The sequence below is a fragment of the Natator depressus genome, chromosome 5 (genome assembly GCF_965152275.1).
Source record: "Natator depressus isolate rNatDep1 chromosome 5, rNatDep2.hap1, whole genome shotgun sequence".
Classification (NCBI taxonomy): domain Eukaryota; kingdom Metazoa; phylum Chordata; order Testudines; family Cheloniidae; genus Natator; species Natator depressus.
The window spans coordinates 45,991,281-46,011,427 of NC_134238.1; the positions used below are offsets into that span (position 1 = coordinate 45,991,281).

Sequence of the window (20,147 nt, forward strand, 5' to 3'; positions counted from 1 at the left end):
AGCCAAATACCTTACAGAAAACTAAGTACATAGTTACCTTTATGAACCAGATCTGTAGTCCTGAAGAATATCTAGTTTGACAAGAGCCATTTTCTATAAAACCACGTTGACTCATGTTAACTATATACTGTCCTCTAATTCTTTGATAGAGTCTGATATCAGCCATTCCATTATTTTGCTTGGGACCAATGGCAGGCTAACCAGTGTATATATTTTCCAGGTCAACCTGTTTTCCCTTTAAAACATTGGCTCGTCAGTGCGCTGCCAGTTCCTCAGTTTTCCAAAATTTATTAAACATTAACTGTCCAGAGAAATCTTTAATCAACTCCTCTAGAACTCCTTGGTGCAAGTTATTCAGATTGCTGTTTTAAAAGCGTGTTACTGTAATGCTATTTAGTGTCCTTAATTATTGCTTTAATAAAAAGTATTTCATTGTCATGAGACTGATACATCATCCAGCTTTATTCCAAATGCAGAACAGATATTGAAGACTTCTGCACTGACAATTTTACCATCTCCGTTTAGTAACTGACTTATCCCAGTGTTGGGATTTCTTTTTGTTCCCAATGTATTAAGAAATTCCCTAACCTGACTGACCATAGATATTTTATCAATATCTTTAGCTTCCCTTTTCAGTTGTCCACGCTTCTTAATTTCTACATTATAGTCAATCCCATCAACCTCCCCTTTCCCCACTTATATATAATTGCTGTTTTCACTTTCCCTTTTAGCCAAGATTATTTTTAATCTATTTTTAAATAGCCATAGGAACACTCTTGTGACTGAAGAATTATGGCCTTTTGAATATCAAGTGTTCCTAAACAACTTCCACTTCCCCCACACACTTCTGTTTAAAAGTTTTGCTCTCAATTTTTATAATTATTTTTAGCTTTGGGAAACTGGCCATTTTCATAGCAATCTCATAGTCATTTTAAATTAGATTTAGACATTTATGTAGAATAGTCTTTAGGTAAAATCATGGCCCCATTTAAATCAATGGGAATTTTGCCATTGACTTCAGTGAGTCCAGGATTTCACTCTTAGTCTCCATCATGCAGTTTCTCCTGAGCATAAACACTATGAATTAAGTCAGCATTACAAATGTTCTAACTTGTAGGTGTGAATAAGTTAACAGGAAGTTAGAACAAAGCATTTAAATTTTATGAAAGATGAAGTGTACAGTAAATATTGTGAAATTTGCTTGTAGAGACTGGGTAGGTCAAAGCTGGCATTTACACACAAACAAGAAAAACGAGAAGTGATGATGGTGTACTTTATAGTATTGAAATGTATCCATTTGATTTTTAATCATATGTAATAACAGTGTAGGTTGGGGTGGAGAACCTCCGGCCCACTGCTTAATGTAATCCGGCCTGTGGAAAGTCTCCATGCCCCCCTCCAGTCCCGCAGCTCCCGGGCGGAGGGGCGATCAGGGAAGCTCTGCATGCTGCCCCTACCCCCAGTGCCAGCTCCACAGCTCCCATTGACTGGGAACCTTGGCCAATGGGAACTGCGGGGGTGGTGCCTGCGCCTCCTGGCCTCCCCTCTGCCTCAGGGCAGGACATGCTGGCCACTTCCAGGAGCAGTGCAGAGGCAGGGCAGGCAAGGAGCCTGCCTTAGCCCCGCTGCACCGTCAACCGGGAGCTGCCTCAGGTAAGCGCCACCCGGCTGGAGCCCACACCCCAAGCTCCCTGTCCCAGGTCAGAACCCCCTGCCACACCCTAACTCCCTCCCAGCCCCTGCACCCTACCTGCACCCCAGCCCCCTGCCCCCAGGGGTGCACCCCCGCACCTTAACTCTCTCCCACCCTCTCTTACACCCATAAAGGTGCTACATGCAAGAAAGGTCATCCCATCAGTTTGAACTGTGGAAGAAGGAAGTAAAGATACCCAACATGAATATTCTTCCTCTCTTTGCTTTTTGGACTGTCACAGGGTTGGAGCTAGGAAAAAAAAGCAGAGATCCCCAGGATCAACCTAGGTTAGCCCTAAAAGACATTCAGTGTTGATAGATTACTACATCTCTGTCACCTTTTGGAACCATAGGCTGTAACTCATTTGTGTATATACGTTGCCTGCTTTAACCTGTAAATAACTCTTGTTTCCCCTAGTTTATAAATCCTTATTTAGTTTACTATAGGATAGACTACAAGCATTGTCTTTGGTGTGAGATCTAAGATACAAATTGATCTTGGATAAGTGCCTGGTCTCTTGGGACTGGGAATAACCTGAATATTTTGTGATCTGTGGTGTAAGTGACCATTTATCACTAAGACCAGCTTGCCTGGATGACAAGATAGGCTGGAGTGCCCCAGGGGACTGTCTGTGACTCCATGGTAAGACTTTTATTGCACTTCAAGAGTTCACATTTGTTACTGGGTTGGTAAAATCTAATTATAGAGCAAAGCACCAGTCTGGGATGTCTGCCCTGCTTTTTGACAGTCTACCCTGAGGTTGGCACTCTCAGTCATGAACTACTCCAAACAGTGTGACAGTCAGGATACCTCAATATCATCTGCTTTATACAGTTTTATTTACTCTCAAAAATGAATATTTGCTGGATCTTTAATTCCACAGAACTTCATTGTCCAGCCATCCTTTTAAACCTTTGTCATGTTCAAAAAAGTATTATTAAAAATTGTTTTACCCACTGTATTTATAACTGTCCACTGGATGAATGCTCTCCCTCTTTAGATGTAGTCATTTACCAGTAAAATAATAATCACATGTAATGGTGTATAGCACATGAAAGTTATCACTGTTCATCTATTGCTTTGGGGAGAAAGATAATGAGAGGTTTCAGGTCAAATTGGACTTATCAGCTTTAGTAAAAACATTGAAGAGAATGAGAAATTTCCTGCCTGATAATTTTCTCTGTTAGCAGCTTTTCTCCTCACTCATTATTCATGGACTAATGCCCCCAACCTGTGGAATTCAAAGGTGATCTAGTGTTGTTGCCAGAGGCTCTAGAACTAACTTCCGCCCATCAGAAGAGTTTTTCCCAAAACTGTAGAAACATTCCAGCAACTAATCATTAGCATTAAGACAACTTGATATAACATATTACTATTAACTTTAAGACATTATGTCTAAGTGTCCCTTGACAGAAAATGTTCAGTTTTTTACCAGACTAATAGGGTGGGTTGAATTCAGAGACAAGCTGCTAACAGAAATTAAATGATCATGAAAGAAATTTCTCATTCTATTATGCAGCTTCTCTCCTCATTCATTACTCATGGAAAGTAGCAAGCAGTGAATCCTCAAACTAGGGAGGGGAAGGATAAGCAGAGATTAATTATTATAGTAGAATAATAGGCAGGAATGGAAGTTCCCCCATAATTAGAGTAAGTGCTTTATAAAAGAAGGAGTAATGTGGGCACCAACCCAGTAGCACCTGCCTACCAAAGGATACCATTGAAGAGGGATGGAAATTTATTTTGCAAATCTTCCTCAAATGAGGCTAATACACTTCTCCGTCAGTGCCTCTGGGGACTTCTGTGAATAGTTTCCCAGATGCCTAGTTTGCAGAATTTTTCATCTCTTATCTGCAGCAAGCTTGAGGTCCTAAGGCCTTAGCATTTCAAATAGAATGAGATGAACAAAATACAATTAGCATAAGTACTCCATATGCTTGAGATATAGCTTTAGAGCTCTAGGAATGCCACCTCCCAAGGATTAGAACAAAATGAGAACTGGTTACCAAGAACTGTGGAAAGAGGAGCTTACCTTGAACTATAACAACAACATTTTCTGTTTGACAAAGGAAGTGTGGTTCTTGTACGACCATAGGAAGTAATTCCAAAACCTTGCCAGTTGGAGGAAAAGGCAACTAGAAAGGCCAGCCATGGGGTTATCTAATTTGTCATTGTGATTAAACTTGGCACCCAGTACTCTAGTGGAAGACCCAATGTGTCTGTCTGTAAAGAGCTGCTCTGACTGGTACCCACGTTTTCTAAGGTGTTTGGTTGTAAGACAACCATTTCTCCTGGAGAAACCCATATGTAATGCATCCGATGAAGTGAGCTGTAGCTCACGAAAGCTTATGCTCAAATCAATTTGTTAGTCTAAGGTGCCACAAGTACTCCTTTTCTTTTTGCGAATACAGACTAACACGGCTGCTACTCTGAAATACGTAACTGAGATCACCAGACCTTTGGGATTATGATGACATTTGTGTCACAATAGCATCTGGAGGTCGAGGTTCTATAGTACTGGGCACTACACACACAAAAAAGCTTTTGGTTTTCCTTCGCACCAGAAATGTAAATTTGACTAGATCAACGAACAAAATATTCTGGTTGAGTTCTGTCCGGATACCAAATTATAAGAGATTATGGAGAATTCATGCTGAACTACACTTCTCTTCTGATATCCAGGCTGTTAACTGTAGGTGTTCGCAGTCTGAATGAAGGAGTCCCTTTCTCAAGAGGTCTGGTGTTTTCTGCAGGTGTAACGCAGGCTTCTTAGCCGTATAACAAGTCCAAAGTGGGCCAGTGGAGAACTAGAAGGAGAACCACAACTCTCCCTTTTCCATATCCTTTAAGTGAACTGTATTGAATCCAGAACATTATTTCCATGGTCACAGAGAAACTTTGGTTTTTATATCCCTTCCAACACCAGGGAGTAACCAGAGGTCACTCATGCCTCAGTCATAAGCCAACTTCTAACAGGAGGTAGAAGACTTCCTCTGCAAGTACCATAACTGCCTACTACATGATTTCTTGTACCTTCAACTGCTGCAGCTGGTACTGTTCACGATCACAGACAGGATACTGGATTACATGGACACCTAGTTCAATCCCCTTTGATCACGTTTGCGGGTTTTGTGTGTTTTCCCTGGATAGAGGTATTAAAATGAACTAAAAGGATGCATATGGAGAGATTTTGGAAATTTGTCTTCCAAGGATGCTTGCATCCATAGTGAGCATGCAAGGGTCTAGCATGAAAGTTGAGCTGGCTTTCAATGTGTCGTGTGTACTTACCTGCCCACAAAGGGGCAGTTGAATGTTATAGGAGAATGACACCTCATGTTGCAAGTCCATGTGATCTTATGTCAGCAGAAGACATTTCAGCTATTCAGGGTATGAATCTGATGCATAGCACCAGCAATTCTAGCCATTGTAAATAATTGGTTACTGATGACCCCTCAGGAAATAACTGATGCAATGAAGTTTTGGATCTTTGCAAATCTTTCCTGCTATGGTTGCACCGAGATCAAAAGCTCCTCTTGATTTTGAAGAGCTGGTGGCTCTGTATCTTTTCCAGCACCTATATTTATGAATGCGTCTGTTTCTCCAGAAAGGGTACTGACTGGTATGTTCTATGTGCATGGTTATAGGTGCACAACATACAACCAGACACTTAAAATTCTAGGTGCAGAGACTAGACCAGAAGGAAGTCTTGTACAGGAGTCGTGAACTTTTGTACACAAATGCTCTTTTTGTCTGTGTCATGCTGAGGATTTTGAGGAAAATTTATCTTGATTTCCTTGGGCAGCTTCTGCTCCAGATTTTTCCCTCTGCCAGAGTAATAATCCCTTCATGGGTACCCTTGTGTGACATGGGAAGCCCATCAATGCTAACTTGTACAGGGCATATTGTACCATACCTTTCATTAGGCCTGACACACTCATTGCCCGAACTCGCAGCTGTCAGTATTTGTAGCTAAAAGTGGTCATATAAGCTGTATACAAATTGGTAAGATGCTGGTATTACTATTATTGCGATGTATGTACTGGCAGTGTATAAAGAATTATAGACGTGCTGGAAATATGTTCCTAAAATGTGTTTGGCAGGCAGTGCCTAAGCCCAGCCTATCCTAGACAATTTTGCCAGGTTGACTATGTCTCCAGAGAAAATTAAACAAGACCAAAGTCAATGAAAAGGATATTTACATGCAAGGTAAACAAAGCCATTAGGCAAGCAAGCAGAGAACCCACTTCAGTATCTTGGTGGGGGGAGGAAACGGACAGGAATGACAACTCTGGATCCTTTCAGGGTTCCCCCCCCACTCCAGCCCAGGTCTGTTACAGGATTTACTCCCTGAGCAAGCTGGATAGCTTCCTCCTCATCCTTAGACTCTTTCCTTGAAAGCTCAGGAACTCCTGATCAGATTTTTCTGCATTGGCACTAAGGTTCCTTGGGGCGGGCTGGGAACCCAACATACTGGTTTGACTCGGAGCTTCGTATCCTGGCAGTGCAAGGGTTAGCTGATTGGGAACAGGTAGGGCATAATTCACCCTCTGTAGAGCATCACAGGGAACATTGCCTAGATTAAGGCAGGTATTTGCAGGATAGCTCTGCTATACCGGAATGCGGGACAGAGTAGTCCTGCAGGGAGCGGCTGTCGTGGCAGACCCAGATTGTTGAAGCCACAACACTGCTATTTACCTGATCCAGGGGAGGAGGCGGCGAAGTTGCCACTGCACAAAAATGAATCACAATAAAAGCTTTTAGAACAAAATGGTTGGGAGAAACTGTCAAACTGATTCCACTGCCAGAGGCAGAAAATCTGGTGCCCTGAACTGAAGGGCAGAGTTTAGTTCTAGAGGCTCCAGCAACACTGGACAACTTCCAAATTCCACAGATGGAGGGTATTAGTCCATGAGTAATGAATGAGGAGAGAAGCTGTGCAACAGAATTCCCTCTCACCATGTGGATTGTTACAGTAATAAAGGGTGAAAATGATTTAGAAACCAAACCAGCGTAAGTAAGTAACATTTATTTTACATAGAACAATCTCCAAAGAATACATTTAAAAACGGATTTTATTGCATTTATTTACTGATTTTATTTATTTTTGTACAAAAAAAGACAGGCACAATTTAAGTATTCTAATACCTCAAGTAATTAAAAAAACAACTGATCACTATTGAGCTTGCCCCTTAAATTAAAAGGCTGGGAGTAGAAAGTTTTACTTACCCGAGGCAGTAGTGCACTTTTATTTAGTAGGAATAAAATCACAAAATATATTTTGTACAAGTAAATGTTATTGTAACTTTATAATTACCTATAAAATTTTATTTCAAATTGCACAGGAGTTCGCTTTACAGTTGACAATTGCCAGAAAATAGGCTTAGCATTTAACTATTTGCCAAAAATATCCCTTAGAAACAAATTAGGATTTCTTTCAGAGAATACTTCAGAAGTCTAATAAGAACTATATTATGTAACTTGGATAATTTAAAAATATAATGTTTTCATAGGAAGAAGTGTATATATTTATGCCATTGAACTAAATTTATTTTCTGCCTACTTTAAAAACCAGCCCTCCCCTCTGGCCCCGAAATAGCTGAGTGTCACTAAATAATGATATACTTTCCAATCAAAGTTCCAACACCACAGTGAAATCTGGAAGTGTTTAAATTAATCTATTTTCTAATTTACTACTGCAGTATCAAATGATTAAAAAGGCACATAAGTATATTCTTCTGAACAGTTTGGTCTTTTTTTGACATCAAAAACAACATCCAATGATAGCAACCGCAAACAAATGTTTAAAAGCAAAAATACTGAACAGACATTCCTATTGATTTGATGCAGAGTCCACAATAGCTGCAATCTTCATTTTCCATAGAATTTCTTATTCAACAGGAATATGAGCAGGTTTACATTCACTTTAGCTTTATCAAACATTTTCATTACAGCCACACCTTCATATTGCATCTGAAGCAAATCCTGCAATTAAGAATAAAAAAAAAAAGTTAGTCTTGGCTTGGGTTCACACTTTAGGATTCTCAATTTGAAAAATAAAAGCAACAATTCTCGTGCATTTATTTATCAGTCTAGAGCCTCAAGCGCTAGAGGCTTCAGAGCTGAAGTGACATTTAGTAACTAATTTTTGACACACTTACTGTCTAGTCATACATCTAAACTAAAATTATCCCCCTCTACATACCCAATCTCAACCTGAGCTTAATATCCTACCTCAGTAACACTGTTACTTCCCCCCCATTATACTATACTGCTCCAATAGTTTATGAACAATCAGAAAGGGTAGATTTTTAGGTCCAATAGAACAAATTTAAACTTTACCTGGAAATGGAGTTCCACTTTTTCCATCTGAACACCCAAGAATTTTGCTTTGATTTCAAAGTCACCGATTTCTTCACCAGGTGTGATGTCAAACATAACATTTTTAAACCTTAAAAAAAATTGGATGTATAAATGTATGCCGCACAATTTCACATGATTAAGAAACAATAGAGAAAGCCACGAAAACAAAATCTGTACTATAAAGCACTAGTATTTTCCTTTTCCTGAGCACAGTATGCACTCATGACAAGTATGTAATCTGAAACCATAGGTATTACTACTGCCCCTGTGCCCAACAGTAGCAGAATCTGGGAGACTCCAGGGCAGCTTCTGGTTTGGAGCAGAAATCAGTAGCGCAGAGTTGGGTATTTTCCTAGGCTATATTTACACTCAAAGTGCTTTACAGTATAGGAATACAAGCATACTATACCAGCACAGTGCTCCTGGTGTGGATTCAGGAACACTGGCAAAGCTGTGTTTTCTACTCGTATAATAAAACTGCCTCCCATGAGTAGAACAAGCATACCAGTAAAAGCATACCAGAGTTTTGGTGGTATAACTGCATCTACAATAGGGGTGTCTGCCAGCACAGCTGCATCAGTAAGGGATCACACCCCTGACTAACAGTGCTATGCCAGAAGAAGTCTGCAGTGTAGCATGGCTATAGGGTAATTTATTTACAAAATGTACACACAAGTTCTGTTTCCTTAAAGGGAAGAGGTAACAAGTGCCTAAATGACCCCTAGCCGGCAAGCTGTTAACTCTCTTTGCCACAACAGGACATGGTCTTATTGACTATACAGATTTAGCTTCCATCAGATCCATCATCATCAGGGGATCTCCCAATAGACACTGAAGCAATAATGGAAGTTAGTGTCTCCATCCTGAACTGATCTCTCTTCTCTGATCTGTTCAGCTTTTTAAGAGCCAAAGGAGCTTGAACCACTGCTGATCTTTAACTTAGTACTTGTAATATAAAGTAGAGCCAAAAACACGTTTCATCTTTAGGGAAAAGGTCTTTTTAGCTTTATGTACCAGGACATTTGGGTCCTGGCATATCAGGTGGCTATCAGTGAGGCTCTGAAGACACATGAGTCATTGAAGTCCTTCTGAGAGTGGCCTCTATCTTTCCATCTACCAGGGCATTTGAGAAGTTATCCTTCCCTTAGGAAGAGATGCTAAGACACCATGTCCTTTGCCAGGGATGTTATTGCTACATCAGCCTCAGCGGAGCTAGAAAACACTGTTAAGATGCTAGAACCAGGTAGAATTTCAGGACTTAAATAGCCTTTTCCCCTTTTGTTGGGAGTTTCCCACTCCTTCCCCAATGACTTCAATGGAGCAACGTAGTAGGGGGATGGAAAGTTCTCTGTTTTGGATGAGTAATAGCTGTCCTTCGTTTTAGCTTAGTAAGGCTTTCTCTGGCTACATCTTGATGGTGTCCTCAACCTCCTCTCCATGGTTTCAAACATGCCTGAAAAAAAGAACTTCTCATGCTGCTTTAACTTTGGGTTTTTCACAAAACCAGGAATTTTCAAACAAAGCTCCTTCTTTGGAGGAGAAACTGGAGCTCATGGAAGATGAAGATCTAGGGTGCTTTGTCCTTTGTATTTTCTGGTGTTTGGCTTCTTTAAAAAATATGTATTCATTTTGCCTTTGGGAAGTTAGTTTCATTCCGATTGGGGGCCCACTCTCCCATTATACTTGGGGCTTTTGAGGTTTAGCTCATGTGAAGGGAAGGAGGGAGGGTTGAGCTTTTGCGCTCCTCAACCTTGAATATATTATTGGAAAGGAAATGAAGGAAGCATCCTCCTAAGGGACTGGATTCTCCTCTTTAAAAGAAGGCTAACTGGAAAATATGCCAGACTCCTTGCTCTTGACAATAACTCACTTAAGTGAACAGGAAGGAACTCTAGAATTTCGTTTTTGAAGTAGACCGGACCAGGTGATTGTGAGGTGTTAAATTAACAAGTCCCCCCCAATTTCCCTCAAAGAATCCCTGATTAATACCACAGGGGCTCTAACAAGCCTCACCACCAATATGAACTGACCCATCCTTGCTGAAATGGATCTGAAGGAGTCTTGACTAGGGTGTGAGGAAGAATGCAGGGACCTCAACATGTCATTGCAATGCTGCATCATTTTCTTTAGAAGAGCAAAGGCCCATGGACCTTTGAAAAGAGTGACAGAGCTGTCTTTTCTATAGCTTCTGAAAAAGGTCTCCTCACAAATGAAGCACTCCTTGATTTTCAGTTTGTTCTCTTTGGCTTGCTCAGTATGATAGAACTCAGCAGGAATGACAAAGCACCCTGAAAATTTTTTCGTCCTCTACGGGAGAAAGGGTGAGAGAAAGGTGAAATATTTTGCTTGCAGCTGTCCCAAACAGAGCTATGAAACCTAGGATATTAGATAATGCGGGAGACTTCAAAAACCAATTCTGTTTGCACTGCCAAAGGACGAGGGTGGAAGGAAGCACAGAGAAGCCACGTGTGACCTGTCTCTGGTATTTGCAGGAAGAGAGCTGAAGCCCAAGTGTCTCAGGAGGAGGTAGAGGACAGGATCCAGAAGCTTCAAAACTGAATTATTTTCACTAATGGCAATTTCAGCATAATGCCTGCTTTACTCAAAAGTTTATTAAAATGATTACTCAATGGATGAAAATGCAGTAGATGTTCAGCAAGTCAGCTGTATCAGCGCTTATTAAATCACTTTAAATGGAACATCTAGAAGTTAGCTATAATGTTGCAAGAATATATAGTGCCTAGTCTCAAAAATAAGTCATTAAGTAGCAAACTACAAAGACAGCAGGGAAAAAGTTTATTAGGATACGCAACTGTAATGTCCCTTCCTAATGTATAAAAACCTCTACAGTAATGTGAGGAAAAAAGAATGCTGACATTTCTGAACTTTTACCAAAACAATGACTGGTTAAAGAGTTGTCAATTTCCTTGGCTCTTGTCATACTCACTGGTTGGTTTGAAGATCTTCAATTTCTAGAATGACGCCTTTTTCATGTAGTCTTGCTGCTGTGTACTTTAGTGATGTTTGCTTAAGTTTTTTGCTTCCCTTCTCTTCTACTTTTCCATCTAATTTAATTGACCTCCGAGAATTTCTGTAGAAGAAAAAAGTTTGTAGTTAATCCACCACCAAACACATTTCTCTTTCACACTTATTTCTTTCCTTTTCTCCATAGTTCTTTGCAAAGGAATGGCTAACAAAGAGTTTAGTTCTTCCTTCACTCCTGTGTGTTCTTCTGAAGGCTCTTGTTAACTGTAACCAACTTTCACATTAAAAAATAAATTAAACACTAGAAAGGAACAAAATGGAGGAAAAAAGAAAAGGAACAGATCTGAGCTTTACTGGAATTACTATTAGACAGAAAAATTGAGACGTTTTGTCTGAATAATTACATATTTTTGTAAAGATTTTCAGCTGCTGAAAGCTTAAATTTTAGCATCTGGTTATACTTAACTTATAGTAAGATGTAAAGTGATAGAAGTGACAATAGATTTTCTTGTTAAAAAAAAAGTCCTTCTCCCTTAAAGAGCCCACAACTTAGGTCAATAAAACTTTACATTGTGCAGTCTTAGTTGTGGCTTTATCTCATGAGTAACGCAGTAATCCAGAAGTGAGTTATGCAGATCATCCCAGACAAGTGTCAAATATTTGCATCACAAAGCACATTTTAGCAAAGAAATATTTTAATAAGTTAGTACTATTTTACATCCCTCCACCTTCAAGCAAGTTGCCTCAGAGTGAGGAGGAAAATAATAGTGATGCCCCAATGCAATGTTGCACATGAGTACTCCTACTGATAAACTCCAATTAAACTTTCCAATTTAAGACCAATAAATTGAAAACATACCTCTATCAGACTTTTTTTTTTTTTTTTTTTAAAAAGGCTTTTTAAAAGGAGGCTTCAAAGAAAATTATTATCACCACTGTCTCCTTTTCGCTGTGTAGTTAGTTATTCAACAGTTAGTGACAATTCTGGTTCACTTTTTACATGTGAATTATACTCAAATTTGCAACGAAGGATGAAGCCCTCCACTTACATCAATGGCATTAGGAACGCTCTTTAGATATTAAAAAGAAATCTTTCAACTCACTTTCTTGTTAAGTTGTCTAAGCAGGTTTTTATATAGGTGTTGTAATAATTTACTTGATCTTCATAAAATGTTGTCTTGGATTGAAGTGCAGACAGAGTCTGTTGGAGTTTCACTAATTCAGCTTTTCGATGATGTCGGTATCTTCTTTGATTTCGTATGTCCTAAGGTAAAAAGTTTTGAATTGAATTGTTTTATTGAATAATAAATTGATTTGAATTTTTTAAATTAAATTTCCTCACAAACCACCACCAAAATCTGTTCAATGCTTCTATGACTGAATAGTAACTTATTGCTCAATCATTTACTGGGGAAAAACCATAAATTATAATACTGCACTTGCTCATATTTCCCAGAAGTGGTTTTTTAAAGTGTAGATACAAAACCTACGTGTACAAAGTATAGCATTTAGTTGTGCAAAATGGATAATGACATCCCTAATCCATTTATGTGCAATTTAGTCAGCTGCTTATAAAAGCATATTTCTTTTATCATTTATAATTATTTCTGCCTATTATGCTGAAGGGAGAGTCCGTGTTCCAGCAAATAAACCATTATTTGATGACTACTGAAAACTAGTTAAGAAAATCCACAAAAACTTTATGGTATGTTATTTCTTCCAATACACTGATGCTACAGGTAGAGACTTAGTCAGCTTCTTCACTCCAGTGTACAGAATTTACAAACAGTGGTGAGGACCAAGTGAGTAAACAGGTCAGATTTTAAGAGAGACAAATATTTGGGATAGGGTGAAAAGCCACTGATAGTTCTGACTCAGAGTTCTAGGACATTGCAGAATATAAAGGATTTATCTATTCATGTGATGCTTATTTTTAGGTCTTTAAAGCACAATAAAAATTGTTACTTATTACAACTGTGGTTCTTCGAGATGTTGTAGTCCGTGTGGATCCCACTATAGGTGCGCATGTCCCTTGTGTGTCCAATTAGAGTCTTGATTAGCAGTGCCTGGGGCCACACATACTACGTTCTATGCTCCCATGCAAGGGCATAAAGGGTGGAACAGCCACAATCTCCCTCAGGTCCCCACAATCAAAACCCTGCGTTGCTAAAGTCTGAAAGTGGAGTTTGAGAGCTGGTCATAGAATCCACATGGACATCATCTTGAAAAAAAGACGGTTACTCACCGTTGCATAGAATCACAGGGTTATAAGGGACCGCAAGGATCATCCAGTCCAGTGGTTCTCAACATTTTTTCATTTGTGGGCCCCCTTAATTTTTTTAATGGAGGGGCAGACCCCTTTGGACATTTTAGACAGTCTGCAGACCTCTGAGGTCCACGGACCACATGTTGAAAACCCCTGTTTTAGGGTAATGACAACTTTCCGTGGATTCTTTAGAGATAGCCTGCAGACCCTGATGGGTCCACGGACCACAGGTTGAGAACCACTGATCTAGTTTAACCCCCTAACAACATGCAGGATTTCTCATAACTGTTCAAGATATGTTGCACAGGTCCATTATGCTGTAGATTTATGTGCATTCTGTGCACTGGTGCTGGAGTGTTTCCCCCAGCAGTATGCATAAAGACCCCACCCACTGCTAAACTCCTCATACTCCAAAGCCAGGATACAAAGGCTGAAGCATCAGGGAAGGAAGGTGGGTTGTATAATGGACATATGCAACATATCTTGAAGAACAGTTATGAGAAGGTGAGTAACCATTTTGTCTTCTGAGTGCTTACATATGTCCACTACACTACTGGCGATTCCCAAACTGATACTCTAGGAGGCAGGACACAGAGTCTCACTGGAAGAGGGACTGCAGGACCACTTGCCTAACATTTGCATCTTCCTGTGATGTAGCAGACTGTGAGTTATGCCTGGCAAATGTATGACTACAAAAGACCACTACGCTGCTCTACAGAGGTCCATAACTGGGACATGTGCCACAAATGCTGCTGAGGTCAAATGAGCTCTGGTCTAGTGCATTGAGTGTGTCAGGAGACATTACTCCTTTGGCAACACAACACAGCTGGTGATCCATTCTGAGAGCCTGTGAGTGGTCATCAGGTGGCCTCTCCTACGTTCCTCATAAGATGAAAAACTGGGAAGACACCCCCAAAAGGCTTTGTCCGACCTAGCTAAAAACACCAATGCTTGAATGTCCATGGTATGGAGCTCCTCCTCCTCCTTATGCATAAGCAATTTTGGGAAGAAACCTGGTAGGCAGGTAGACTAATTCAACTTGAAATGGGACACCATATTCAAGAGGAATCTGTGGTGAGGTCTCAGCTGAACCTTGTCTTGGTAGAACAATGTAGGGTGGATTCGTGACCAATGCATTCAGCTCTCCCACCCTCCTGGAAGAGGTAATGGCTGCTAAGGTGGTTCCCTTTGCAGTCAGGTGTAGAAACAAGCACAATGGTAAAGGCTCAAAAGGAGGGTCCATAAGCACAGACACCACTAGATTTAAAACCAGAAAAACATTGGGTCTCTGACAAACAAACATTCACACCTGGTAGTGATTGGGTGAGCAAAGGCTGACGGATCTATGTGAGGGTGAAATGCTGAGATGGCCACCAGATGCACCCTAATGGAGCTAAGAGCTAGACCTGACTCTTTAAGGCGCAACAGATAGTCCAGAATTGATTAAATCTTCATCTGAGTCAGAGCCACATTACCGAAGGCTGCTGAGATGGAAAACACATTTCCATTAACTCAGCTAAATAGCTCTTCTGGATGGCTTTCCGCTGTCAAGGAGCGCTCCTAGAGTGCCACTGAGCAATGTGCCTGTTCTGCATTCAACCATGCCGTAAGGTGCAGCACGTACAAGTCTGGGTGCAACATCCACCCATTGGCTGTGTGTCTGAAGGTCTCAGATTACTGGTAACGAAGGTTCATGAGTGGACAGTTTACAGAGGTGTAAATACGTCTATCTTGGCCAGGCTGAAGCTATAAGGATAATTCTGCCCTGATCTTGATTGAGCTTGAGAATGACCCTGAAAATAAAGGGTATTGGCAGGTATGCACAGAGGAGCTTTGTTTCTCAGAAACAGGAAAGCGTCTGATATTGATCCTGGGCTGTGCGCCACCCTGGAGCAGAAGGAGGACTACTTCCTGTTCCTTCGAGTTGCAGACAGATGTACGGACAGGAAATCCTGTACACAGAACACACCAGTTAGAACGCTTGTGTTGAGTGACCGTTAGTGTTCCAAATTGAAAGACTTCCCCTGGGTAATTGCCAGACCACCTGAAAGCCCGGCAGGTATGATGCATTGAGATTGACAAAGCTCTGAATGCACCAGTTCCACAACTTGACTGCCTCCTAACAGAGGCTGTCTGACATGGCATCCCCATGCTTGTTCACATAAAACACTGCTGTGGTGGCGTTGAATAGGCTTGCCCTAAATGTGTGGCAGGAACTGCCAATAGACACAGAATACTGCATGCAATTTGAGGACATTTGTGTGTAACCTGAGCTTTAAGGTCACCCAGATGCACTCCCCAACCCACAGCTGAGGCATCCATTACCAAAGTCATGATAGGGATAGGGAGAGAGAAAAGAACTCCCCTGCACAGGGCGTCTTGCCTCATGACAGTACTTTGTCAGGGATGCACATCAGCTTGTCTAGATAATGAATCTGAGGGAAATAAAATGATTTGAGCCATGCCTGAAAATCTTTCAGGTACAGCCTGGCATTAGGGGTGGACCTAAGTGAATGCTGCCCTATCACTTAAAAGTCTGAGGGAATTCCTCACAGTGGTCTGAGGATGATCACTGAGGATCACACTGAGCTCCCCTATAGTATGAAATCTGGAATAAGGCAGGAAAACCTGGCTGAGGTCAAATCCAAGACTACCCTGATGAGTTCTATTGTCTCTGCAGAAGCAATGAAGTTGACTTTTCGTTGTTCAATTTCAGGCCTAGGACACTGAACAGACACAGGATTGAGGGACCATGGCCCTGAGATCCGTGGCAAGCATCACCAACCTGAAACTGAGGTGGTGCGTGTATTTGTTCTGTTTACTCAGGTCTAGGATAGGACAAAGACCACCTTTCCTCTGCAGAAGAAGAAAATATTGGGAGGAGAAGCTTTTCCCCCTGAGCTCGTGATACCTCTTCTATGGGTCCTAGATGAAGCAACAAGGCCATTTCGTTGCAATGTTAATGTGACAAGGGCCCCCTGCAACTTCCTTTATGTCATCTTTCAGTTCCTCCCTACTGTCCCGTAGGAGCTTGGTTAGGAAGAACTTCATCTTTCATGTAATAGTTACATTTTGTGAATGGGGCCTGACAGTTCACGATAAGAAGCTGTACTGAAGCAAAGGAAGAAGACTTCCACCTGAAAAGATTCCATTTCTTAGAGTCCTCTTTTGGGGTGCCCTTTGCAGATCTGAATTTGTGTATAATACCAGTTCCACAAGGAACCCTGGGTTATGTTAGCCATAAGGAATTCACAGCCTTGGCATGATATTTGGTACCTTTTCTCCATCCTCTTGAATATAGCAGGAAGAGCGGCCAAAGTCTGCCAAAAAGTCCCTTCACCAGCTAGTGTATATTGTTGTTAATGAGGACGACAATCCTGGTAGAGGATGATAAATTTAGGATGTCGGAGTTTATGGGCCTTTTCCCAGATTACTAAGGTTATGATGTCCAGGGTCCGTGGGACTGGGGTTGAAAGGTCCTACAACACTTTAAAGTAGCCCAGTGCGAATGTTGTGGCTAGTGTTACGGTTTCATCTAGTGACAATGATGACTTCTGATGGAGAAGGAGGTTGATGGGGTTCTTCCTGTTTAGCCTCAATCTGTTTGTGGAGGTTATCTGTCTCTGGCATGGAAGGCCAGGCCATTGCTGCCACTGGGAAGTGAGATCTCTTCTTTTGTGATACATGAGAAGGGGATCTGCTCTGAGACATGCACACTGTACAGGTGTTGGCTGGGTTGAAGTTGATGAACTCACTGCCATTCATGTTTTGCCTATGATGGGGAGCCTCCGGCACTTTCTGTGAGGTTCTCCCCCTTTTTGACATTGTGAATCAATGGCTCAGGGACAGCAACAAGGAGTATATTTCCTCCAGTGAGGGTGCCATAGTGTATGTGACATCGGTGCCCAGGGAGGTGGTGTCAATAGTTGTCTCTGTGTGTGGGATGTCTCAGATGTGGATATCTACTCCTCTACCAGTATGTACGTCAGCACTGTGATGAGTTCAACAGTGTGTTTGTAAGGCACGCAATGCAACCTGTTCCAAGATCAGTACCAGGCCACTCCTTCCCTGTGCCGCACTAGCGCCTCCCACTCTTGAAGCAACAGAGGACTTGGAGGATTTCTCTCTAGAGGGCTAGTATTTTGGTCCATCCTTTTGAGGCACTCACTGGTTTCAGTCTTGCTACCACAGGCAGTAAGAGGGAACTGCGGGAGGGTTGAGAGCGCATGAGAGCTCAGGGTATTACAGGGTCCACGCAGAGCCTGAAGGATGCTGCTATTCAAAGACTCCAACTGCACAAGAGGCACACAGACACCTACAGTGGGATCTGCACCAGTTCATACTTGAAGGATAAAACTAGATTACTTTTAAAAACATCCATCCCTCAACCTTGGATATTAATTATGTTGACTAAAAAAACAAACTAAAGTACCATAACACAAATTAATAATAAAAAAAAGGCCGGAGCTTTAAAATGATCAATTCAGACTGGGCTCTGCCAGCCACCTAAAAAAAACTTCCCACCCATTTGTCTAGGAAGCATTCCCTACACCTACTTCAAAAGCCCTCAAACAGATGTCTTCTGCAGCAGGCCTGGAAAGTTATCCGATCTGGACTATTTCAGAAAAGGGAGGGAGCGAGTTCCAGGATCTCAAAGAGGATGCCCTGCCAGATGCCCCCTACCACACCTTTTGTAACAAGGAGGTTGCAGCTTGACCACAACTTTCTGATTACAACTGTGGCAGTATGGCAGCATGGGGAGAGAGGAAATCCCTCAGTTATGGTATCAGAAATCACATTAGAAAACATATCTTGCTATGTGTATTTGCAATCATAATCAACCTTTTACCTTTTCAAAAAAGCGTGTGTCTCATGACAATAGCTGATGCAAATTAATATATTTTCACATTAACTACATACACTAAATGGACAATATGAGCAAGAATGGGGATTTTGATTTGGGTCAAGGTGGTTGGTTGCTACAAGCCTAACTCTTTATTGAGATAATGGAGAACACCACCCTCCTTTACTGTTTTTCATCATTGCTGCAGCTATTTTGCCTTATGCCAAAGGTATGTAAGGAAATCCTTTTTCTGACTGCTATTTTTAGTTGGTTTCTTAATAACTTTTAAGCTCTGTAAAAATGAAACCGATGAAGTGAGCTGTAGCTCACGAAAGCTCATGCTCAAATAAATTGGTTAGTCTCTAAGGTGCCACAAGTCCTCCTTTTCTTTTTGCGAATACAGACTAACACGGCTGTTACTCTGAAACCTGTCAAAACATTGTGCTTTGAAAAAACTGTTTAATTTTAAAATGGGAAAAAAGTAGCTTACCCTCTCGCATTAGCACCTGCCATTTGTGGTGTATGTTTATCGATACCAATAAAAGAGCTACATAAAAATATCCAGAGTATTAGAGATGGCCAGTTACTCTTCATCACTTGTGTAATGTGGATAATAGAGGAAAAGTGCACACCCTTGCACATTATTCAGCTCCAGCAATCATGTATTTGAGTATTTTAGCAACTAAATTTATTTCCTCACTTATTTTGAGGGTCTACATTTTTCTTTCAAACTGAGATGGAATCATCAGTTGCATACTTTAGGTGACTCAGTTTGCTATTCTGTAGGAGGATGTTTATCACATGTACATGTGCATATGGTGAAAGGGTAGGTGCATTTTTAGAAATCTTAAAACAGCACATTCCAATTACCTTAGCAATCTCATTGATGATTTCTTGGTACTTATTTGCTGAAGACACTAATCCAGCCTGTTCCAATGTGCGAAGATTTCTTTGTATTTTCCTTTTCTTTTGTTCTATTGGTAGCTGCGCATCTTCAAGCATAGACTGACTATGCTTCATTTTCTCAGGAGTTTTGGAATCTAAGATGGCATGTTTCTCTACCACTTTTAAGTGCTCGGATTCCTGGAGAAAATACAGTAAAAACTAGTTGCTTACCAGTTCATAAAAATTGTATATATAAAAAAAGTGTCCAGATGCTCTCACCTCCATGTAAAAGAGACAACTGAGAACGCAGCACAAGACTGTGTAAAAGAAATGCTATGTTTATATCCATGTTGATTAAACTGTTTTAAGGGAGTTCACTCTTACCATGCCTCTTGAAGGCACCTTAAAGTAGGTCCATATTTAAGGCTACATTTTAGTCATGGGTATTTTTAGTAAGTCATGGATAGGTCATGGGCAGTAAACAAAAATTCACAGCTGGTGACCTGCCCATGACTTGTACTATATACACCTAACTAAAACGTGGGCGGGGTTGGGGGGGCGCCACGGGGCGCATCCCGGGGCGCTGTGGGGGGGGGTGACCTTGGACCCCCACTGTTGCTGGCGGAGGAGGGTCGGGTGGCAGCGCGCAGCCCGGGATGCCCACTGGTGCTGGAAGGGTGCCGGGCAGCAGTGCACGGCTCAGGACTCCCGCTGGTGCGCAGGGGGGAAGAAGGAGGATTGGCAGGCTCCCTACCCAGCTCTGCATATCCCTGCAGCTCCTAGGGGGAGGGAAGGCCAAGGTGGCTTCCTGTGCTGCCCCTACCACGAGCTCTGGCTCCGCAGCTCCCATTGGCCAGGAACCACAGCCAATAGGATCTGTGGGGACAGCGCCTGCAAAGCCCCCTGACCCCTCTGCCCAGGAGCTGCAGGGACATGCTGTCCGCTTCCAGGAAGGCCCCCCTCTCCCGCCACCGGTAAGCGCTGCCTCACACCCCAATGCCTTGCCCCAAGCCCTGAGCCCCTTCTCCACACCCACTCTGCCCCAGGTACTGCCTGATCTGCTCGGTAGGCCCAGAGTCAGCTGCACCAGAAGTCACAGAAAGTCATGGAATCCA

General features: G+C 41.7%; 1 protein-coding gene across 2 annotated transcripts in view; it reads right to left on the reverse strand.

Annotated features, from left to right (window-relative positions):
* Positions 1-6,721: 6,721 nt before the first annotated feature.
* The window catches only part of IQGAP2 (IQ motif containing GTPase activating protein 2), a 219,853-nt gene continuing 206,427 nt past the window's right edge, over positions 6,722-20,147 (reverse strand). For both annotated transcript variants that reach the window (XM_074952699.1, XM_074952700.1), the window contains 5 exons: positions 19,018-19,230; positions 12,142-12,302; positions 11,001-11,144; positions 8,033-8,141; positions 6,722-7,675 (listed from right to left, as the gene is read on the reverse strand). In XM_074952699.1, coding sequence (XP_074808800.1) covers positions 7,562-7,675; positions 8,033-8,141; positions 11,001-11,144; positions 12,142-12,302; positions 19,018-19,230 — 741 coding nt within the window. In that variant the 3' untranslated portion in view covers positions 6,722-7,561. The remainder of the gene's footprint in view (positions 7,676-8,032; positions 8,142-11,000; positions 11,145-12,141; positions 12,303-19,017; positions 19,231-20,147) is intronic.